Source organism: Dermacentor variabilis, chromosome 1, assembly GCF_050947875.1.
Source record: "Dermacentor variabilis isolate Ectoservices chromosome 1, ASM5094787v1, whole genome shotgun sequence".
Lineage (NCBI taxonomy): Eukaryota > Metazoa > Arthropoda > Arachnida > Ixodida > Ixodidae > Dermacentor > Dermacentor variabilis.
Window position 1 is genome coordinate 154,370,533 of NC_134568.1, and position 24,884 is coordinate 154,395,416.

The 24,884-nt window shown below is 45.1% G+C and overlaps 2 protein-coding genes across 2 annotated transcripts in view; one reads left to right on the forward strand and one right to left on the reverse strand.

Annotated features, from left to right (window-relative positions):
• The window catches only part of LOC142588037 (serine/threonine-protein kinase 31-like), a 139,003-nt gene extending 136,876 nt beyond the window's left edge, over positions 1–2,127 (forward strand). Inside the window, exon 15 of the mRNA XM_075699509.1 lies at positions 1,584–2,127. Coding sequence (XP_075555624.1) covers positions 1,584–1,787 — 204 coding nt within the window. The 3' untranslated portion in view covers positions 1,788–2,127. The remainder of the gene's footprint in view (positions 1–1,583) is intronic.
• Positions 2,128–3,442: 1,315 nt separating this feature from the next.
• The window catches only part of LOC142586951 (protein odr-4 homolog), an 85,555-nt gene continuing 64,113 nt past the window's right edge, over positions 3,443–24,884 (reverse strand). Inside the window, exons 9-11 of the mRNA XM_075697823.1 lie at positions 7,541–7,723; positions 7,259–7,348; positions 3,443–3,603 (exon numbers count right to left, since the gene is read on the reverse strand). Of these exons, the coding sequence (XP_075553938.1) occupies positions 3,536–3,603; positions 7,259–7,348; positions 7,541–7,723 (341 nt within the window). The 3' untranslated portion in view covers positions 3,443–3,535. The remainder of the gene's footprint in view (positions 3,604–7,258; positions 7,349–7,540; positions 7,724–24,884) is intronic.

Consider the following 24,884-nt stretch of genomic DNA (forward strand, 5'->3'; position numbering starts at 1 on the left):
GAGGCGCCTGACTCGCAGATGAGATTTTCAACAAACGCCGACTGTATTCATTGCTATCATTGTGCTTTGAACATCACTTGCTTTTAGGGGCACAAGTTCCCCTAGTAGAGACTTAGTTTCATCGTTCAGTTTTGCTACTGTGTTCTAGGCCATTGCACTTCAAGAGTAAGTCACGTGCTTTGCCTTGCATCCGCTGCCGAAAATTATTGATGAACGACGCTACTGTCAATGCAGAAACCAATTTTAGAGGCACATCAAACGCTCAGATTTTGGTGCATTCACTGGTGCTGGAGGCATTGTGACATCCTGTAGTAAGCAAACGAGGAATAAAACACATGCATAATTTAGGACACAGTACCCCTTTAAGGCACATAGTATGTTTTGGTTCACTGCATGTATCATGGATTTATTTTCAACATGAAGTGCACTTTATGCACCAATAAAAGTATTGTTTATAGTGTAGTTGCAACTGTTGCTACCAATGCATATCAAGTGTAGAAAAGGTAGAAAAAGGACTTATTAGCTCTTACTTGCTCTTTCTCCACTTTTGGCCCTTGCACTTAAGAGGATGCAAATTTGTTAATAGTTGCATTATAGTACCGTGGGAAACTGTTCTTTCCATGAATGGCCTACGTCTCTCTTTTTATACTTATCTTTTTTTTTTCTTTTTTTTCTCTGGGGATGTCTGAAACCACCTCCACATTAAACCTGTCTGGGTATTATGCAGCAACAGTTTTTTATGCTCAAAGGTGTATATATTATTGTGATGACAATTATATGGACACTTCAGGTGAATATACATATATATATCTTTAAAATAAGTAAGCATAAAGTCGTCCAACGGCCACATTCGAACAAAAGACTTCAAGCACTTTAGCCCCATACTGCAACCATTAGGCCATGGACTCTTGCCTTAGCAGCTGGAATAGAACACCATTAAGCATTCTCCATGTACAGTTTCATAACTGCTAGGGCGCTGTTCCTTCTACCTGGCAGAAGTTGCATTATGTGCAGCATTTAACCAATATGTCGTACCCGCGTACAGTTCGAACACTCTTCAAAGAGTCTGCATCGTTGCTCATCCAACTTGAGGCTCATACCCAGTATAGGGGATATTGGTAAAGAAATGATTAATTATTTTAAGTTATAACCAGAAATAAACTTTCAGGGTTGCTACAGAGTAAGGTGCTGTTGAAAGGTGAAATTGCATGTTATAAAATGACAGCATAATAGTATGAAGAATGGATAATTGAAAAGTGCGCGCAAAAAAGGGAAGTGTACAAATTTAACAGGACATTCTGTTGGACTGCGGAAATTCAGAACTTCCTGGACTGCGGAGAAACATCTACGTGGCTGACCACAGTATAGGCCCCAAACAACAGACCTAGTGCAACGCTACACCTTGCCATCGCTGTCAGTGCTTCACCCTTTGGGCAAAACTGCCACATTTTTGTTCTTATCCCGTGTTCTAGGATAAGTAGGCTGTTGATGCTGTATTACTTGCCATGATCTCATCTGTCTGCCGATACTTCTTGCATGATCCTGCAAGTCGTGCTGATAGTTTTGCTCTATCTCTGTCGCAGCAGATTCATAGCCGACAAGAAGTTCCGGTAATACGTTCCCTGCTGAGAGAAAACCCTGCTGATCGGCCAACAGCAGCACAGCTTCTTGAGAGCCCTGTTTTTGCTGGGTTCAGCAAGGATCAAAGACCCAGCACTGCTACTTCAGTGACAGTTAAGGCTAAGTTAACAGTTGCTCAGACTCTCTCCCGACCACTCGAGCACTGAAGTGATGTGTTGATTTGCACCAAGTCGTGTTTTGTATTTTGTAATGAGAGTGTACAGTTAAATCTCCATTACCACTACCCGTCTGTGATAGGCGCAATAATGAGTTTTTAAGCCCATTTGTTCTCATTAATGTACCACAGTCTTTCAAAGCATCTGTATCATTTGACATTTTGTCTAAGCATATATAGTAAAAAAGAAAAAAAAGTTTGCAGTTAACACACACAAACTGTTAGCTCTCATATCCCCATTGCCTGCTTGGCTTGTTCTTTTTAACCTCCAAACGTCACATTTATGGCATTTGTTTTTGAGAGCATTCAAAATAAAGTTTGCCATTTGCTTATGCTTTGTGTGAAGTCATTTATTGCTGCTTAGCATTGCCCTGCAATACATGTAATCAGAATGCTGTTTCTTACGCCTTGTCCACAATCTGTTCTGGGTTTACTGCACCTTGTTGCATTTACACAACATTCCGATAAACCGCAGTAAAAACAAGCAAAGTCCATTTGGAGCTCCCTGCATATGTTGCATTTCCCCAATATTCATCTGAAACACGCACCGCCTTGTGCTGCCATCTGTGCTTACCCTTCGCATCTTCTACCAAAACAAACGTGGCGGAGCTGCACGCGCCCGCGAGCAGTGATACAGGTAAGTTTTGCTCTCCATAAGAAAAAGCGCAACAAAAATGTTTTGCGCTAAGCTACACATCCTCCAGACTGTAGATTTAAAAAAAAATATATCTCTGGATAGTTTGTTCCGATAGTGAAGGCAGTGACCTTTCCGGGGGTGCTGACGACCCCGAGTGCAAGTTCGTTTCGATTCAGTAGAAGATGCTTTCTGGTTGGTTGAATTCCCCCCCACCCCCTTTTTTTCCCCCCAAAAGGATGTGATGCATCCGCACGCTACCGTGTCGCGTTGTCACGGATGTACCCTCACATCTGTGCTTCTATGTTCTCAATTTTGACGGTAACGTGAAAACGCTCCATTATTTCCTGGATGCACAGGAATCTGCAATACTGCTCAGTGTGGGAACCACCTGTGCTGCAAGAAAAATTGCTTTTTGTTCCACACTAAAACATGAGTGCACCAATGATTGTCACATGCAAATAAATGAGTATTAATTGCACCAAGTCTGTCTATCACCTTCAACTTCTTTAGTTGCATGTTGTTGCACGTACACAGCATACCCTTCTGCAAATTCAAACTACAAAGTTTCCATGGGAGTAGTGCTACTGTTATGCTTCCCTGTAACTCCATGAATAACATGAGGAAACAAAAAATTGTGCAGTAAAGGGTTAAGGACCTGGCTGTTTGCATTCAAAAAGACCTACTGCTGTGGCTATAGTGTTCTGCTGCAGACTATAACAACATTCCTGGCTGCATTCTGAAGTGCGAAAATGTCTATCCACAGAACTTTCGGCACACACTAAACAAACCTTAAAACCCTTCATTACATCTCATTCTGCTTTGGGACATTAAATCCAACTGATAATTTAAGTGACTGAGTATGGAGCACTGAAATTGCAACGACTCCATTTTCACTAGTATGCTAAATGCAGTTCAAAGCAGGTTTTAAACTCTTCTGTGCCAAGCATAGCAACATAAGCGAAACATGATACTGCAGTGTTTTCACAAGAACTGTGCAAATGTACACAGACAACATTTTGGGAGTATTTTAATTCTGTACATCAGCCACTTGTAAGGATGATGGAACACAGACAGTCAGCCATAAACTTTTGCTGTGCACCGACTCAGTCCTGGAGCAGCAAGTAGGAAATACCAGCACCAAGAGCAGCAATGGCTGCACTTGCAATTGGAACTGAAAAATAAAGTCATTTTTCAAAACAATCTTGAAACATTCACAGTATGTAGTGATGTGATTACTACACCAAGAGGTGAAACTTGCTACATTTGGGAAGAAATTGCATAATATGCGCCGAGGCTGCACTAAGTTTTTTTTTTTTTTTTTCTTCAGAGAAGCAAAACCAAAGTTGGCCATTCAGTTGTCACTGCAGGACAGATGCAGCTTACCATGTTTGTAAGTATAAGTACTGTTCAGGCCACAGGTGAAAAAGATACCGTTGCCCATCGCAATTGCCTGAATCGCTGATAGCTAGGCTACAAAGTGTGCCTCAACATTTCTCAAATGCCGTTACCAGCATCGAGACACATGCCCTGCCGCGAACTGTGAGTTGCGTCCATGTACAATTGGCTGCCAGCACATAAAAACATACAAGCTTGCACAAAGCTTCACATGCTGATAGCACACAAATATAATTACACTGTATTAGGTCAGCCACGCTAGTCTAAGGGCATATGTACAGCATCAACCAGTTTTTGTTTTCGTGAAGGATTTACTTGTATTTTATGTGAAGTACACAAGAAAGTCGCACTGTTCAAGATGTGCAAATCACGTGCTCGCAGCCATCATGGGTGAACTTGCATGCACCTTGTGGGAACCCTTGGACCCGTCGCCTACATGGTCACTGGGGACACTCCATTCCAGCCTTATTTTGGATAGCGTACGTTCCCCACCGGCATGATGTGGAGCTTGCTGCTTGCGTACATGGTCCACATTACACAGTGCACCACGCGTGTTAACAGTACCCGAAGAGCTTCGACATCTCTTTTTTTTAGCATCCGAGGTACGTGGCACCTTCAATTCAATTGAGCGTAAAGGAACGCTGTGTACAAGGTCAAAACCAGGGCACCCCCTCCCTCCTCCACCCCGGTCTTCAACGCACGCGCGTTAGCTGGCGTGTCAAGGGCGTCTGACACGCCGGCTGACAAAAAAAAAAAAAAAGGAAAGGAAAAAAAAGGGGGGGAGGGATACGCCAAGAAATCAAACTAAGTGTTGTTGCCGATAGCTTGAAGTTTAGCATAGCGAATAGATTCTAAAGCTCCCTTTGAAACGTTTATGCCTATTGGTTGCAATGTCTTGAACTTATGGATAAGGTATGATTCTCTGTATTTTCTTTCTTGTTCAGAGCGGAAATTTGACTAAGATGTAGAGTTAAGTTCATCAAAGTTATGACCTGGTTGGTTGAAATGCTCGGCGACAGCTTTGGGAAGCTTTTTAACTGTGTCCGCGCGATGTCCGTTTAATCTGACGTTCATTGATTGTCCTGTTTCGCCGATATATTGTTTCTTACAGAAGGAACATTCAAGCATATAAATCACATCCGAACTTGTACAAGTGAAGCTAGATTTGACTTCATGTGTATAACTATTTGCGGTGCTTTTAATTTTAATGTCACTTTGAAGGTGCCTGCAGTTTTTGCACCTAGGGCAACAACATGCTTTTGGATGAATAAAGGTAGATACACAATCATGCTATTCATCCTCGTCTTTTTAACGTATGAACATTCATCAACTAGTCCAAGTTGTCTGCCATTAGGCAATAGCTCACATATGTTAACAGAAACGTGCGAGTGTGTGGCCATTGATACCTAAAGCACTGTCTCGTCACAACCACCTGTGTTATCGACAAGGGCAGATGTCAGCCAGCGAGAGACAATGGGCCATGGAAATGCTTTCATCGATATCGGAGCTGGTTGTCACGAGACTGTGCTGCAGGTATCGAGAGCCATGCACCTGCAAGTTGCTGTGTTCAAATACGTATCTCGGCTCTTGCAAAGCCAGATCCTGACAGTAGGTGTGCATCTTTTTACTAGAATGGCGAGCTGGATTTCAGCTAGATAACAGCTGTGCTTTTGAGTTGCATCTTTACTGTATGTGCCAATCCTCGATCACAGGGCTTGGCTAAATTAATATGTGCATGACCAAACACTTCCAAATCTTTTACACCGTGGAATAATGGGTTCAGATGAATATGGGGAGACAGCACACAATATAAGTCACCAGAGTATCAAACATCCGCACTATAACCAAAACAATTTTTTTCAAAGGCTGTACATTTGCAAAACGTGGATGAAAGCAGCTGCAACTATCTAAGAATTAAAACATGACCAGGATATTTGCATCCGTTTAAACTTGTGTTGAAAGTTGCACGCGCACATGCCCGGACCACCACTTTTCAAGCATCATTTTTTATTCGAGCATCAAGGGACTGGAACGGCCTTCCACACGCCATTGCAGCCATCACAAGCCCATCTGCCTTTACTGAAGCTGTTGTCACCCATATCTCAAAATGAACGCTTGTTCCTAATGTTTATTTTATTAACCACCCCTTATGTAATACCCCTCCAATGGGGTTTTTAAGCTAATAAAGTGAAGTGAAGAAAGGTTAACATCCAAGGACCCGCAGTCTTTGCATGGAGCAGGCAAAATAAAACTGAAAAAAAGTAAGTTTCCGACTAATTTTTCGGACATGTTCGATTATTTGGCCTTCCCCGCAGTATCACCACCAAATCCAAAGAACCAATGTAGAACGGTGACCGAAATTTTGTACCCTTTACGGTCTAGTACGTTGTCTCGGATTTCTTAGACAGATCCGCGAGTGCCCGATGCCAAAATATGGTGACTGTGAACGAACTGCTGCCATTTGAGTGTTGCCCGCACCACCACTTTTGTTGTCGAGGTGGTTCATCCGCTTCTAAAGTGCCGTACAGCCACTGCAACATGTTTCGTTGACTCCGCACCAAACCACAACTTTGGTCTTCGACTCTAGACAGGCCACATTGGTTAGGCCTAGCCGGCATGCAATCCTGCACACAGGCTGAACTGACAGCAGAGTGCGTGAAGCAAAGCTTGGTTTCGCAGGCAATCAGCCGGCAAGCACTGCTAACGTGTAAGAGTTTGTATTTGCTGGAAAGAATGGTGAAAGCTTGTGTTATGGACAATTCCTCCGAACTGAATTAGCGAAACACAGCTCAAGACTAGCCTCGCAGATTGAAGGTCGCACACGCGATGGGCGAACGCAAGATGCACCTTCAGCCTCGACCGTCGCGCAATTTTTGGCGACCCTGTCCAGTTTCGGAAAAAGCAGTTGGCTGCAGCATTTACTTTCTGCAGCCTTCTTATATTAGGTTCAATGGCAATAGGGCATAGGATTCATCGCGACTATATTTAAACCAGAATTTACTATTACGAGGGTATAAATTAACAAGGCTTTACTGTATGCAGAACCCTTTAGAAGCACTTCTAGTCATAAATGCCTACAGTAATTGCAACACAATTGAAGATTGTGAAACAAAAGCTTTCGAAGAATGCAGCCTATAGAGAATTACTCATTTATCTGTTAAGTACCCTTTTTTCTGTCTCTCTCTTTCTCTCTGTTAAGTAAAATAAATGTACTTTGAAGTTTTCATTTAAAGTTTCAGTGCACTGCACACACTCTTTCGACTGTTCTGCCAATCCCAAGTTCACATAACATGACACTATCCATTTATTGAGTAGGTTGTAAGACTTCAGATGGTTGCGAAGAAACCTGCATTACCTTTTTTTTTTTTTTTTTTTGCTTAATGTTTACAAGCCAACACAACGTATAACAGAAAAGCAGCCAAAGCACTTACTGAGCATGTTGCGTCCACGTGAAAGCTGCTCTGTAGCCTCAGTAATAATTTCTGCTGTCTCAACACCATCTATAACCTGCTGGTTGCTTTCTGGCAATAAAACAAGCAAAGATGACACATTTTGCTGCCCATCATCAAAGGAGATAAAGAATGCACACTGAATAAACGAGATTTACATTAGAATTCAAAATCCACACATTGTTAGAGCTATGCAGTGTGCTATAAAAGTCACACAGCACAAGAATAATGGTAAAAATGTTTAGACAAATAAGAAATGCACACCTGGTGAGTGCTCTGTGTCAAGCTCAATGTCTCCTGCAGAGACATCAAGGCCGAGCAGTTCTTGAAGGGCCTCAAGAGAGTCACAAGCTGCATCCCCATGGAAGATGTAATCGCACAAAGTCAAGCCACGGTCACCCAAAGGTGCAAACACTCGCTTTGGGAGCTCATGCACCAGTGAAGGGTCTGCATAAAACAGTGCATTCCGCTGTTTGAAAATGTCCGAGACAAAGTTCTCTTCCCTTACACACAATACACATCCTCTTAAAGCTGCTTTTTAGTCAATGGCATTGGTGTTCCAGTAAGATGGACTAGAATATGAAAGAGGCATCAGTGGTCAAATTTCAGAAGCACCACCAATTCACAATTGACTTGGCACATGAAATGGAAAACATCATAGAGAAGCGTTCATATGCAAATCATTATCAAGGTAACACATAAATGTCAAAAGTAAGGAAAATGCATACATTATTTGATATGTGTAACATAATGCAACAAAAGGTAAAGGCTGAATGCAACAATGTACCAAGCAAAAAGACTAAAACATTCAATTGCAGCTGCATTTTATTTCATGAACATTCCAGCAGCACTACAAATACCGGTTGAGCAAAGTATTTGAGGACATAATGATGACTTCACGAATAGCAACAATATTTCAAACAAGGTTCAATATTGTTACGGGAATAGCATGTATTTACAAATTTTTACTACCTACATAGTTACAACAGCCCCAAGCAACAGCAACAGATGCAGGACTATTGCGTGCCTCTGGCCACTTCGTCGCTGTCATCGTCATCCGACCGACAGTAGCAGCCCCTTTGCTGTCTCGTGGCACAAACCCCCAGGCGAGATTGCTGACCCGGTGCTTGTTAGGGCAGACCAGAGGAAGCCGTCACGTATGGCTTAGGTCTCACAACGTGCACAATAGCAGAGTGTGGTCGCATAGACCGCGCTGGCTTGATGACTGCTTTAATTTCGTATGTAACGTCGGTGGCTTGATGTAACACCCTAAGGACCATCGTAGCAGGATAATAGCTTTTCAAGGAGACCGATACAGGACAGAGGCCACAGTAGGATGAGGGAACCTGGGGAGTAACAAGTTCCTCTAAGGTGATGGTCATACAGGGCTTTTTGGGAAGCCTGGAACACTGTGAGCCGTTCACGAGTGATCAGGTAAGCTGTATTGGTGTGTGCTATGGCATCACAAACATACGTAGTGGACGAACTTAGAGCAGTGGGAAGTAAAGTATCGAGAGGCAGCGAAGGTTCGCATCCGTAGAGAAGATAAAACGGTGAGTAGCCAGTGGTGTCATGCCTGGGCAAGTTGCAGGTAAAAGGAGCTAAGTCCATTCGTTTGCGGGTGATAAGCGGTTGTGAGCTTGTGGCAGGTAGAGTATGAACAAAGGATGTCCTCGATGACACGACACAAAAAGTACTGGCCTTGGTTGGTCAGACGCTGTTGAGGAGCACCACGATACAAGATGATGTCATAGAGAAGAAAGTCGGCGAAATCCGTAGCACAGTTGGTTGGGAAGAGGTGGGTAATGGCATATCACGTCGCATAGTCGGTCGCGACAGTGACCCACTTGTTTCCCGATGTGGAGGTTGAAAAGGGACCAAGAAGATCAAGCCCAACACGAAAGAATGGTTCAATGGGGATGTTGATAGGATGATGCAGACCAGCTGGAAGCATAGCTGGTCACTTGCAGTGTTGGCATTGGTCGCAGCTAGTGACATATGGTTGCACGGAGCGGTAGAGACCAGGCCGGAAGAAACAACGCTTGACACGATCATGACTGCGGGTGAAACCAAGGTGACCAGCGGTTGGCTCATCTTCTTGTGAAGATGGTGGAGGACAGCTGACCATAGATGGGCAGGCACGACGAGAAGGCATTCAGGGCCATCTGGATGCACATTGTGGCGATATAAGGTGCTATCGTGAAGGCAGAACAAGTGGAGTGAAGGGTCAGGTGTAGCAGAGCTAAGACTGTTGATGATAGAACATAAAGTTGAGTCTCGGTGTTGTTCGTCCCCTATATTAAGGAGGTCCAAGATAGACAAGTCGCAGGCGTCGGTGTCTTGTTCGGTGATGTCAGGGGAATCCATGGGATACCATAACAGGCAATTGGCATCTTGATGAAGCTGGCCGGACTTGCGCACTACCAGAATTCTTGGAGGTGGAGAGCCCAACGACCAAGGCGGTCTGTAGAGTCTTTCAGCAAAGAAAGCCAACAGAGGGCATGGTGATTAGTTACGATGGTAAAGGTGCGGCCAAACAGGTGGGTACAAAATTTGGTGACATCCCGGACAAGAGCAAGTCACTTTTGTTCTGTTATTGACTAATTCTCTGGTGCGGACAGCATGCGGCTAGCATACGCAATAACACGGTCATGTCCACACTGAGTGAGAACAGTGCTGATTCCATAGCCGCTGGCATCTGTACGGAACTTCTGTCGATGGGGTCGGATCAAAATGCACTAACATAGGAGAAGTTGTGAGGGCATCGATAAGCGCCGAAAAGGCAGCAGCTTGGGGCGAGCCTCCGTGTAAAAGCAAGATCCTTATCGAGGAGCACAGTAAGAGGACGCGCAATATCAGCGAAATTACGGATGAATTGGCGGAACTGGGAGCACAATCCAATGAAGCTTTGTTTGTCTTTAGCCAAACAAGGTTTTCACGGCGCAAACATTTTCATGAGTGGGATGGACACCCATGTGTTGCCGAGATGGCCGAGTATGGTTATTTCATGACGTTCGAAACAGCATTTTGAGGAGTTGAGCTGGAGGCCAGCATTGCGGAATACCTTTAGAATGGTGGAGAGGCACTGAAAATGGCTGTCGAATGTTGGTGAAAAAACGGTGGCATCGTCAAGGTGGCACAAGCAGGTTGACCACTTGAAGCCGCAAGAAGCGAATCGATCATGCGCTCGATGTGGCCGGCGCATCACAAAGACCGAAAGGCATGACTTTAAAATGATAGAGAGAGGCCATCCGGAGTTACAAATGCAGTTTTTTCACGGTCCAGTAGATGAACAGCAATCTGACAACAGCCTGAGCGAAAGTCAATAGACGAGAAATATTGGCCACAGTGAAGACAGTCGAGTGCACCGTCTATGCAGGGCAAGGGAGAAACATCTTTCTTCGTTATCTTGTTGAGGTGTTGATAATCAACACAAAATCGCCAGGTGTTGTCCTTTTTCTTGACTGGAACAACAGGAGATGCTCATGGACTAGGGAACAGTTCGATGATGTCCTTGGCCAGCATTTTCTCGATTTCTTCTTGGATAATGTCGCGTTCCGTGGCAGAAACATGGTAAGGGCGCCGGTGAGGGGTGCATCGCCAGTGTGGATGTTGTGCTTAACAACTGTGGTCTGGCCTAATGGCCGATTTTCGAGCTTAAAGAGATGGGCATAGGATAGCACAATCCAACAAAGATCTTCTGCTTCCATAAGCAGGAAGTATGCAGATATCATTTTGTCAAAATCGGCACATGGTGACGCGATGATTGTGAGAAAGCTTGAATGACTCTGAGGGCTGTCAACAGCTAACACAGAAATATCGCATTCCTGCAACGACGACAAGGTGGCAAGTGTGTATCGGCAGGTATCACACTTGCCTGCTGTTTTTTCTCCGCTATGGTGACCACAGCATGCGGGAGGATGATAGATTGCGTAAGGATCACGTCGAGGACGGGGGAAACAATGTATTCACCATTGCACACAGGAGGAGAAAGACTAAACGGGATGTACCTTGCGGCTTGTGGCGGCAGATGAAGGAAGTCTACAGAACATAGGCGGCTGGGAGTGTTGGAAATTATATGCACGTCAAAAGGGAGTTCCAGTTGATGCCCACCATAGAGTTTCCAACAATTAAACAGCCACCATGGGAATGATGGGAAGTACATGGATTTGTCTGATCTTCGTGCTATCCTCGTGTCGATCTTCGTGTCGCATCGTCGGCTATCCCCTTCAAAATGTGCAAGATCTTGTCGGATTCGGTCATATTTGTGTCAGCCTTTCGACAAAGGCCCAGCACGTTCTGTATGTAAGAAATGTAAGATTTAGTGGTCACCTGCATGGAGGATCTCTGCTCCTTTACAGTGGTCTGCTGACGACTAAATAGTCTGCCAAACAACTCACAAAGCTTCGCCTTGTAAGCGTCCCAACTTGTCAGATCCTTTTCATGTGTCTCTTACCACATGCGTGCCATTCCTTTCAGGTATAATATCATGTTGGCTAACATCAGTGTGGGTTCCCACCTGTTGTGGTCACTGACGCACTCGTACATGTCGAACCAGTTTTCGACATCCAAGCCATCTTCAGTTCAGTTCAGTTTATTATTCTTTAAGTACAATGAATTTGTAAGAGACAATATACAGACGAGGGTCCCAAAGTCAAAGACTGCATCTGTGTCAGAAAAGGTTCCCAGGTCTCATGGGTGCAAAAGAATAACAGGAGCCTGTGGCTGCTGCGCAGTCGTTGCTTTGTTGGTCATCGCGGAGCAAACAAGACGGAGACCACTTTGAAGTTCCGTGCTTAGTTGACGGAGTGGGCAGGCAGACAGGCTTACCCCACACCTCCATCAAAAAAAGACGTTACGAAAATAGTGTGTACTTACAAATTGTTAGTATATAAAAGGTTACAACAGCCACAAGCAGTGGTGACAAATGTAGGACTATCACATGCCTCTGGCCACTTTGTCGCTGTCGTCATCATCCAACCAACAGTAGCAGCCCCTTTGCTGTCTCATGGCAATATGGTATTCATTCAAAATTTTGAACCTTGTTTCTTTTTCCTGTTCTCTAAGGATGTTGTATAAACCCTTTTGAGGTTCAATTATTGTCCGAGTTCTCCTTTGATAGCAGCTGCATGCTTGTAACAGATAGTAGGTGTTGATGTTGGATAGCGCTTCCACAATAGCGGCCTTAACAGCCTTAGCGGCCATAAGGAAAGCTTGGCAGTTGACATTTGACTGGCAGTTGATTGTGCGAAGTTGCTCTGCGACGGCTTTATTTGGCTTTACAGAGTTCTCGCTCATCATGGCCTCTACCTGCTGAAGAAACAGCCTCCCAAATGGTGTCTGTCCACTGGCAGCACTTATTTTTTGCTTGCTTCTCTTTGTCTTCGATGATAATTGGCCATAAACTATTGTCTTACCCAAAAAGAAATGATTTGGAGGCATTCACAAAAGTGCCAAACTCGAAGTTGCTGTGGTCGGCATGTGAGGTGACTAGGACAGTGTACAGATTTGTGTCGTGTGTCCAATTGGAAGCTAATACCCGGTAGCATATGTGCTAGACTGGTGGTAGAGGGATTGTGGAAGACGAAGTCAAGCATCTAGGCAGATAAAATGCAAATACTAATGTCTATCTCAATTTGAAGCCATGTGCTCAAATACCTCATGCAGCCTGTACACCAACAAAATCGTACAGCCGAGACCACTTAGAACAGACATCACAGTTATGCAGAATGCATTTGTTATAGCTGAGCACTTGTAATAGGTGTACAAGAATAAACCAATAAAATATAAAAAATATTTATTGTTTTCCAAAGTAATCAATAAGCTTGCTTGGCATCACGGCTCCTAGATTGTTCAAAGAAGACAAGTGCTCATCACCGAGAGCTTAAGTGGAGATGAACTGTTTCAGCAACACAATAAACTCAATCATGATTCATGCGCTTACAGGTGGTGATATTGTTTCGTGATCTCCTCACTTCATTTAATTTATTGCTGACAAAGCCTTGCAGCTCAAGTGCTATCCGCATGAGGGAGAAATCCACTTCTTCGTAGCAAGGAGAGTGCACCACATGACTACTATGTCAAGCTTTTGTTAGGCTGCACGGCCCCTAAGAGCTCGCCGTGGGGATGGAGGAACATTTGCTCGAGAGCTACAAATGCTACCCCATCTCTGGGAAGAGAGAAGCACTCAGCCTTCGCATGTGCATCTGCTCAGTAGTGGCATGCAAACTTGGTGCTCGCCGGAAACATCACGGATGGCCCCGCCCATTATCCTTGAGAGTATACTGCTTCACGAACGATGCCCTTCAAGACACTGGCTTCGTCATTCATATCGATGAAGTCATCCCAACTGATGTGAGCAGCAATTGATTGCACTTCAACCACGTGCTACCATAAATTCAGGCCAGTCATCATTGCTTCCAAGCTCCACAGTTCCAGGCTCTGATGCCCCAAACAAGAATCCAGCCATGTGAAAACTGTTCTTCATACAATTCGTGGTAACCTTCATCCAAGCCTCCTACAGACTGTTTTTCATGATCGCCATCGTATTGGCCAGGCAGTGGTACCATCTATGAGCCGTCAGATTTGGCCGCCATGCCAGCTTGGGTTAATGCTCCGTGTTGTATGCCAGATATGCGTTTAGCGGCAGTTGCTAGTGTTTATTTTCCAGCTCGCACAGTCTACATAGTGTGACGTGGCATCTTCTGTATTGGAAACAGTTGTGTGAGAGGTACTGAAGTGATTTAAGTCAGCATGGCCAAAGTTTCTGCTGCCTTTGTGGCAGGTGGGGCACCCAGCGCGATGTGTGCACGCATGTTTAAGCTTACAATGAGCCTTGGAGGTCAGTTTTGTATTTCTAAAAATTCATTTAATGAATGTGCCCTTTGTAGAAAAAGAATATATGTGCAAAGGCAGACACTGAAGTAAGAAATGGGAACAAAAAGCAGTTGGCATATTGGTGCCAAAACCTCCATGCGGACACATTGTTAGATACGGGACCTTTTCCTCAGCCTCCTTCGAGTTCACCAGACCACATCGAATCGCGCCACAGCTAATTAAGGGTGCAGAAGCACATCAACCCCGTTCCCGAGGCGCAGCACGTGCAAACGAGTTGGCGTCCCCCACTTCGTGCGCCGCAGGTGGAGCTATTCACTGCTTGGCTCTTCCCGAAAGTGTAGCGGGAGCCTGGCACGGTTCCAGGTAACATGGGTACCCAGCAAAGCTGCTCTGCAGCACTGAAACGTTGATCCGCCTATTGTGACGGCACTTGCAAGTCAGGATGGCAATACCGCAGAGAGAAGTAAGCACTCGGACAATTGGGGCCCAAGGAGCGACCCTCGGTGCCGAGTGTGACACAATCGCACGGACGCCTACCTTTGGCCGAAAATGATGACACCTGAGCAGGCTCGCCGATTGGCCGAAAATGGCGTCACCTGAGCGGGCTCGCCGATTGGCCAAACGTGACGTGACTTCGAGACACCGAAGGGCTTAAAAGCCAGAGACCGGGAGCAGCAAGAGAGCATTCCTTCATTCATCTCTTTCGAGCTTCTTGCCACGGGCCGCAGCATCCGAGTTGCTGCTGGCCCGTAATGACTCTATGACTGTTAATTTCTTGGTCCTCTCACTGTGAATAATGTAAGTAAACCTCCAGTTTTCATCTCAAAGTCCTCCTCAACCTCGGCCAACTCCCGCACCCAACGGCAAGGTCCAAAAATCTGGGGGACAGTAATTGGAATTGTCCTCCAGATCCAACAATGTATCCTTCTACGCACGCCTCAAGGGACCTTCTATTCGACCACTTTGTGCTCCGGGCAGCGAGGACTGAACAACGCATTGTTCGTGATCGGTGCAAATGCCACACCTCTGTCTACCTGGATCTCATCACCTACTGTGATGAAACACCTCAAGATCAAGCTATCAGCTTGGCAAGCACAGAATACAAAGTTTCCGCAGCAAGCCCGATCGCTTTCAGGTATTTCCGGCCATCTGTGTTCTAGCAATGCCAAACTCTCAAACCTTAAAAGGCCCCTTACCAGTCCACATAGCAAATTTCGGTTATGCGCTGGAAGTTTTTACGTGGCCTCTAGGGAGCGTTCTGCCACAAAAATTTTTCGAATTGGTTCATTAATAGCCGAGATAAACATACTTCAGTGCCGCAAACCCATGATTTTAGGAGGCAAGGGCCACTGCCAAGAGAGACATTCTCTCCACTTACCCCGTCTAGTCTCTGCAAGCGAAATTCTTTCCCTGCTTTCTCCCATACCGGAGCTTGAAGATCGCGTGACGCATACATCACGGACAGTGCCTTCATCTTTTAACTTCCCCCTCGTTTTTTTGCTGCGCAGTGCACTTAAACCAAGGCGTTGCGCACAAGCTGTTCCATTTGTCTCGTTTTGCACAGCACACAAGTTTGCGGGGACAACATGGCCACAATTAGTACATGACCGGGGTAGTTGGAGAAGTATGGGAGAGGCCTTTGCCCTGCAGTGGGCGTAACCAGGCTGATGATGATGATGATGATGATGCACAGCACACGATTTTGCACGCTGGGCACAAGAACACCTGACTAGCGGTATAAGTCGGGGCAGATACAAGCAGATCACAGAGCATGATCGCACGCTCGAACACAGTAGAAAATGACATGGTTTCATTGTCTGCGCGTGCAACTGCACGACATGGGGAACAAGCAGGCGAAAAGTAAGTACACCTCCCTTGCTGCGGGGCGAAGTAAAACAAGAATGCGCAGGCATTCGGTTTGTGTTTTATTATTTTTGTAAACTTTAATTCATCTATGAAGCAACGGATTACACAAATAAAAGATACTGCCTTGACTAATTCTCGAAGTCACGTGCCACTATGAGCAACGTCACACCACTGCCATGTACATAGGCACAATTGGGTGATAGGCATCGACTCTCTGGCTGGAAATGCGGCGCCCATGAGGACAAGACCAAATGGCGCTCGGTTTTAAATTTCAGCTCTTTCAGCAGCGCGTAGCGATGCAATACTAAGCAGACACAATTGTTAGCGTGCACTGTATGCACGGTGCTTGTCAGCTCAAAATGGCTAGACCTGGTGAGCGACCCTTTAATGTGGCTCTCGAAGAGCACGTTGCCAACGACGAGCTGGAAGCAGAATACGTAACTGTTGCAGAGTATGAAAATCAAACTATCAGCATGCTTGCCGAGATTTGCTGCAAAATTGCTGTTTGGAACACGTACACTACTTCACAGAATTATACATAGGCAGCTCCTGGGGCTATGCTCAGAATTGGCCCACGGCTACTGAACCTTGATGTGCCAACATTCATAAACAGTCAGGTTTCTGGGAGCAGTACAAGCAGAATACTCATCTGAACAACGCTCTATAGACAACAAACAACTTTTTCCATCTACGGCATTACCCTTGCAGGCGAAGCGGCGGCAGTGATTGCCAGACTGTCAGATCTCGTTATCAAAGGTGGGACTGCCTAAAGTCATTTTGGAGCAAGAAAAACTGTGTTTTGGAGCAGCTTGGAGCAGAGTAAATTGCAATTTGGAACAGGCCAATCTGAATTTTGGTAGAATAATGGAACATGCAATATGGAAGTGCACTTCGAAACCACTACAAAGCAGAATAAACCAACACAAGCATTGTAGTGCAACTGCCTTAAGCTGAACTTTCAAGCAGATTACCCCGATACTGCAACCATCTAGTACATGCGAATTTTGGTAATAGTGCCTATATATCTTCAATTTGTGGTAGCAATCACAAAAAAACATGCATTCTGCATTAGTGTGTCTGAAAATTTTAAAAATAGCACATTTTTTATAAACACATTTTTCTTTCAATGTCTCGACAGCGTGGGTGAAGTGCCTGGAAATGAGCTTCACCAACAGACCGTATGGAGAAGGGAGAGTTACGAACTACAGTGCTTTATTATGGCGATAGCAATTATATGGACACACCAGGCGCATTTCTGCTGTTGTCATCGCCATGGTGTTCTGTATAAAGTCCAAGGATGACAACATCGTTGCCCCACGCCGTATGCTGTGTGTGAGTCAAAACATGCAAGGGCGAGCCGAAGATGGCAGCTCAATTTCGCGCGTGCGAGAAATGAACATGAGGAGAAAGCCCACAGTCTTCCGTCGTGCACAAGGTACCGGGGGAAGGGGAGGAGGAGGAGCGGGTTCTTCAGCGGCTGCTGCATATGGCAAGGCCGCGTAGGCCCTATCTTGAAAGCGATCTGTGATGGGGACACAGTGCATGCGCCGAGTGATGATAGCTTTGTGTGCGTTGTGTTTTCATCGCTTAGTACGCGTTCAAGTGATAGGCAGCACGAAAGTTACTAAGCTTGCTGCTGCTGCCGCGCTTCCTCACTCCAGCGTTTTGACAGCGAGTACACGCGGTGATCGAGTGAAATGTGCTCACTTTTGCTTGTGCGTGTGTGACACCACGTTTGTTAATTTAGTAAGTGAATGTTTATAAGTTTATATGGCCAATAAAACTATTATCCTTACTTCGTATAGCTGTCTACTAATTTGCTATCGCGATCAATGTTTCGCCTTTCGGGTGAAATGAATATGTGACTTTTTTTGAAAGTCATTTCTACATAATAGACCAGGGCAATTTCAAAGCACCTAATGCTTAACTTTCTGGTGGTATAACGTAAAACTATTCCAATCTGTTTTATTCGAAATCTGCCATCACCCTTTGTGCCAGGCCAAAATGGCATAGGCCTCACCCATATGGGCACAAAAACAGACTGGAATAATTTTACGCTATACCAGCCTTGGTACAGAGATGCACACCCGTTGAACTTGCTGCAGCGTGCGCCTCCCTATATCTAGTTAGCGTGCAACACCCTCAGCCTAGTTTTCATTGTTTTGTGCCTCAGCTAGGGAGCACCGCACCGCTCGACCTACTCAATCGTATTCACGTACACTCTAAATTCTACAATCACAGCTGCACAGGCCGTTGTGACAGCAGCCCGACAGCCAGGAGTGGCTGCGTCGTGCTGGCCACTTACTGGAAGTGCCGGAGTGTCCATTGCTGCAAATGCGAAAATTACAAGAAACTCTGCGGGAGGTGCCATCGCGCGGTGTGCGGAATTTCAACAGCTGCACTCTTTTTTGGAAAACGAATCCGCTCACTGTTTGCGGCCACTGCCGGAGCATACATTCCCAAGACATTCTGGCACAGCGTGCCGCAATTTCGGTCATTTTCTGTCTTTGGCACAGGAATCCCACCCCTGCATTATGCCAATGTCATCGAACTTTCATTGAACATTTTGGTGATCACAAGAAGTTAGGACAGCACCACCTGTCAGTGCTTTGTAGTATACCACATGTAAAGTCGGGAAGAGACATACAAGACCTGGGAAACTGTATGGTGCCATGCAGCTAAACATCTGCTGTCTAATGGCACTAAACATACCAATGCTCAGTTTCTCAGCAATGCTGATTGATATGCTACAGGAAGCTTCGCCATGCAAGATTGTCCTTGTGTATACACTGAAAAGCAGACCCAAGCTTTAAGACAATGCATGTCTGGTACCCATCAAAACATCTCGGAAATAACAGTGGCAGCTGCAACATTGGATGCAAAGTTAAAGGAGCTGCTCACATTCATACAAACGTGTTGAGCTGGAAAGCGGAGCACAGTGCAGCTCAACAACACAATGATCTCTCAATGACTGTGCTGGGAGGACCCGAGGTGCTAGCACGACTTCTGTACGGCACAGTACCTCGTCCAGCTGGAGTGAATGCTTCTTCTGTCAATTGAAAGAGCGAGGTACGTGCGCCTGCAATGCCAAAATCTCTCTTGCTACTAAGAAAGGACAGCTGGCCAAAGACAACTGCTGCTACAGATGTACTTCAGAAGGGCAGCAGGCACAATCTTGCCCCGTAAAACTTGTGTGTTCATCTTGTCATGAAAGACACGGATTGAGCATGCGTGACACAAACTACACAAAGAAAGAACGACAGCGGAAGTTTCAGGAAGCAGAACAGCGGTCATCTCGTCACAAGTGGTAATGCTATGCGACAGAGTCATCGAATATCATCGCAAGGACGGACAATAGAGTTTACCTGCAGACTTTCTGCACCACTGTTGTTAAGAACACCAGGTCCAGGTAAATGAATCCTAGATGGCAGTAGTCAGAGATAATTTATTACAGAAGCTCGCACTGCAAAACTCTGACTGCAGATACAGTGGAACCCCAATTAATTACTTTTTTGGAATGGCGCAACACATCATCTAATTCAGATGTCGTATAATTGATCAACAAAAATTATGTCTATAATACACAGTATTGTATGACAGAGTTGTGATAAGCTTCAATTCAAACATAGGCTAACACTCTCCAGATCTCCAGAATCCAAAACCACCAAAAAAATAAAATGTGAAAAGTATACTGGAGTGCAGGTGCAAATCACACTTTATAGAATGAATTGAGCATACCATGTAGTACTGCGATCTGCACCCACCAGCATGCTAAAACATTGTTTTCCTTCACTTAAACACTATAAAAATATCAAGTCAGTTTTTTTATAGACTTTCTTTGAACCACGCAGCAAGAGCTTTCTTTCAAGCACAGCGACTTCCGCAAGGAGGTCACCTACAGCGTCGACTGTAGTCGATGCTACGTAGCACATCTGTGAACATAGACACAGGCACCGCAGCATCTGTGGAGACATCCTCGTCCAAGGTTGCAGCCAGCAGCATCAGCATGAGGCAATGCCTCCTCACACATCCCATCTTATACAACATGAGATGGGATGGACATGGAACGTGCGTAATCTCACGTCATGTAAAGGTTTTTAATGCATTGTCTGTATGGGGAGTTCGCCAGGACTACACTAATCCGGCGTAAAATCCGGCACTTCATAAAATCAAGGGACACATAACAGACTTCTACTGTAGTAGGCGAAACCAGAATTATGGTTCACATGTTTGGCAATGCATCCTCAAGCCCTGATGAAGAACTAAAGGTCATTGGAAGTCCCACTGTGTAGCCAACACAGCTAAGACATGCATATCATGCAAGCAATCATGGCTCCAGTTACCTGGCACTATGTCGCCACATCATCAACTGAAGCCAACTTTCTTAAGAAGCTGGGAGATGAAAGGTGCAGCGGTGGCGTAGAGGTAGAACACCCGCCTCGCGTGCAAGAGGTCCGTGGTTCGAATCCCGGTGCCGGCAATTTTCCACCGGATTTAAAAAAAAAAAAAAAATCCGCGTGTTGAAAAAATTGCACAAACAGGCCTGGAGTGTGGCCTGATCCCGGTGACCAGAACCGGTAACGCACTCCCTCACCAGAGCAGGATTGGCCACCCTGGTGCAGTACTTGGCCACAACCTCCTATGAACACAACAATCAAACCCCGGCCCTCAGTCCCCAGCAGCTGCGAAGCAACTGACCACGGCGGCGGTCAGACCTGCGACGCAGCAGAGGGTGCTAAGAATCACTGGCTCCGGACAGGCCGCCATTGGAATATGAACCTGGCAACGTATAACGCTAGAACGTTATCTAGTGAGGCGAGTCTAGCAGTGCTATTGGAGGAATTAGAGGGCAGTAAATGCGATATAATAGGGCTCAGTGAAGTTAGGAGGCCAAAAGAAGCATATACAGTGCTAAATAGCGGGCACGTCCTGTGCTACCGGGGCTTAGCGGAGAGAAGAGAACTAGGAGTCGGATTCCTGGTTAATAAGGATATAGCTGGTAACATACAGGAATTTTATAGCATTAACGAGAGGGTGGCAGGTCTTGTTGTGAAACTTAATAAGAGGTACAAAATGAAGATTGTACAGGTCTACGCCCCTACATCCAGTCATGATGACCAGGAAGTCGAAAGCTTCTATGAAGACGTGGAATCGGCGATGGGCAGAGTGAAAACTAAATACACTATACTAATGGGCGACTTTAATGCCAAGGTAGGCAAGAAGCAGGCTGGAGACAAGGCAGTGGGTGAATATGGCATAGGCACTAGGAATAGCAGGGGAGAGTTATTAGTAGAGTTTGCGGAACAGAATAATATGAGGATAATGAATACCTTCTTCCGCAAGCGGGATAGTCGAAAGTGGACGTGGAGGAGCCCGAACGGCGAGACTAGAAATGAAATAGACTTCATACTCTGCGCTAACCCTGGCATCATACAAGATGTGGACGTGCTCGGCAAGGTGCGCTGCAGTGACCACAGGATGGTAAGAACTCGAATTAGCCTAGACCTGAGGAGGGAACGGAAGAAACTGGTACATAAGAAGCCGATCAATGAGTTAGCGGTAAGAGGGAAATTAGAGGAATTCCAGATCAGGCTACAGAACAGGTATTCAGCTTTAACTCAGGAAGAGGACCTTAGTGTTGAAGCAATAAACGACAATCTTATGGGCATCATTAAGGAGTGTGCAATGGAAGTCGGTGGTAACTCCGTTAGGCAGGATACCTGCAAACTATCGCAGGAGACGAAAGATCTGATCAAGAAACGCCAATGTATGAAAGCATCTAACCCTACAGCTAGAATAGAACTTGCAGAACTTTCGAAGTTAATCAACAAGCGTAAGACAGCTGACATAAGGAAGTATAATATGGATAGAATTGAACATGCTCTCAGGAACGGAGGAAGCCTAAAAACACTGAAGAAGAAACTATGAATTGGCAAGAATCAGATGTATGCGTTAAGAGACAAAGCCGGCAATATCATTACTAATATGGATGAGATAGTTCAAGTGGCTGAGGAGTTCTATAGAGATTTATACAGTACCAGTGGCATCCACGACGATAACGGAAGAGAAAATAGTCTAGAGGAATTCGAAATCCCGAAGGTAACGCCGGAAGAAGTAAAGAAAGCCTTAGGAGATATGCAAAGGGGGAAGGCAGCTGGGGAGGATCAGGTAACAGCAGATTTGTTGAAGGATGGTGGACAGATTGTTCTAGAGAAACTGGCCACCACGTATACGCAATGCCTCATGACCTCGAGCGTACCGGAATCTTGGAAGAACGCTAACATAATCCTAATCCATAAGAAAGGGGACGCCAAAGACTTGAAAAATTATAGACCGATCAGCTTACTGTCCGTTGCCTACAAAGTATTTACTAAGGTAATTGCAAATAGAATCAGGAACACCTTAGACTTCTGTCAACCAAAGGACCAGGCAGGATTCCGTAAAGGCTACTCAACAATAGACCATATTCACACTATCAATCAAGTGATAGAGAAATGTTCAGAATATAACCAACCCTTATATATAGCTTTCATTGATTACGAGAAAGCGTTTGATTCAGTCGAAACCTCAGCAGTCATGGAGGCATTACGGAATCAGGGTGTAGATGAGCCATATGTAAAAATACTGGAAGATATCTATAGCGGCTCCACAGCCACCGTAGTCCTCCATAAAGCAAGCAACAAAATCCCAATAAAGAAAGGCGTCAGGCAGGGAGATACGATATCTCCAATGCTATTCACAGCGTGTTTACAGGAGGTATTCAGAGACCTGGATTGGGAAGAATTGGGGATAAAAGTTAATGGAGAATACCTTAGTAACTTGCGATTCGCTGATGATATTGCCTTGCTTAGTAACTCAGGGGACCAATTGCAATGCATGCTCACTGACCTGGAGAGGCAAAGCAGAAGAATGGGTCTCAAAATTAATCTGCAGAAAACTAAAGTAATGCTTAACAGTCTCGGGAGAGAACAGCAATTTACAATAGGCAGCGAGGCACTGGAAGTCGTAAGGGAATACATCTACTTAGGGCAGGTAGTGGCGGCGGATCCGGATCATGAGACGGAAATAATCCGAAGAATAAGAATGGGCTGGGGTGCGTTTGGCAGGCATTCCCAAATCATGAACAGCAGGTTGCCATTATCCCTCAAGAGAAAGTATATAATAGCTGTGTCTTACCAGTACTCACCTACGGGGCAGAAACCTGGAGGCTTACTAAAAGGGTTCTACTCAAATTGAGGACGACACAACGAGCTATGGAAAGAAGAATGATAGGTGTAACGTTAAGGGATAAGAAAAGAGCAGATTGGGTGAGGGAACAAACGCGAGTTAATGACATCTTAGTTGAAATCAAGAAAAAGAAATGGGCATGGGCAGGACATGTAATGAGGAGGGAAGATAACCGATGGTCATTAAGGGTTACGGACTGGATCCCAAGGGAAGGGAAGCGTAGCAGGGGGCGGCAGAAAGTTAGGTGGGCGGATGAGATTAAGAAGTTTGCAGGGACGGCATGGCCACGATTAGTACATGACCGGGGTTGTTGGAGAAGTATGGGAGAGGCCTTTGCCCTGCAGTGGGCGTAACCAGGCTGATGATGATGATGATGATGATGATGGGAGATGAAGGCGAATTTCTTCTGACGAAAAAATTTCTTCAGGCAGATGCAGGGCCCGGTCTCAACTTGTTGAATGGAGCTGACCACCTTTGGAAGATCCCGACAGGAGAAGTTATACGGAGCAAAAATAGTACATGATTAGTCTCAATTTGGCACTTGGTTGGACACTACAGGGACTGACTAGCCAAAAGAAGTTTTTCAGGTTCTATACTAACTTGATTGTCTGCGAACTGCGAGCAGAAACAATTGCTCACAATGAAGCATCATCGCAGACTCTGCTGTTCATCTGGCAAAGCAATGAACATCTCCGGTTCTGCTGAGCTTTCTTGAAATGAGTGTCTCGTTGGCTTCCAAAAACAACCGACAAGTATATCAGCAGGTGCGTTGTTGTGCTGCCATGGAAAGAAGAAGGGAAAGAGATACTCCTCCGCTACTGTAACACAGCATTGTTGCGAGCGGGAGTTTGAAGATGTGGAAACTTCATTAATCATGGTGGAATAAGGAAAGTGGGTCTGGGCCTGATATCCAGGACATTTTAAAATACTCACTTGTATTTACATTTTGTACAATATATAGTAAAAATGCAGAGAAGATGTTCAAGCTGAAGCTGCCGATCTCTATCACCAAGTGTCCGTCTTATAGAATAAGTTCTGTTTGGTTTGACAAGCGTTCAAATTGTTACCTGCGGATAAATTGCATTGATGCGGTGTTCGCATACGAGTAAAATAGTTTAATTAGTAATAACAGCGTACAGTACAGTGTGAATCGTACTTGTCTATAGAGTAATCAAGCATCTGGCTGCGGACTGCGCGAGCGTGCAAAGCAGCTATTTAGCAGTAGTTGCTGGGTTATAGATTTGGTTGTTTTATAACACATAGGCCCAGCATGCAGCATGAACACGCATGGTCTTATTGCAATGTTAGCTTTCTTTTCTTTTTCTTTTTTAAGGATGACGGTCAGTCAGCCAATTGGCCACTTTAGATAAGTATGATTCACACTGTTCATGCCTCTAGGAGATGAAAAAAGAAATTAAATTCTAGGGTTCTATGTGTCAAACCACAACCTGTTTATTTATTTATTGACTGTGTGACCACAAACAGCTTAGCGCCTTTAGTGTGGTGCACTACAGTAGAAGCGAATGGTCTATGTAAGTGCAAAAAAGCATAATAAACACAATGCATGGAGCGAAACAGACTTATTATGATAGCAGTACTGACAGTAAATGAAAGGACGGATAAAATAATGGTAAAAAGAAATAGAGAGGTTGCACATAGCGGGTTTCCTTACGGGTTT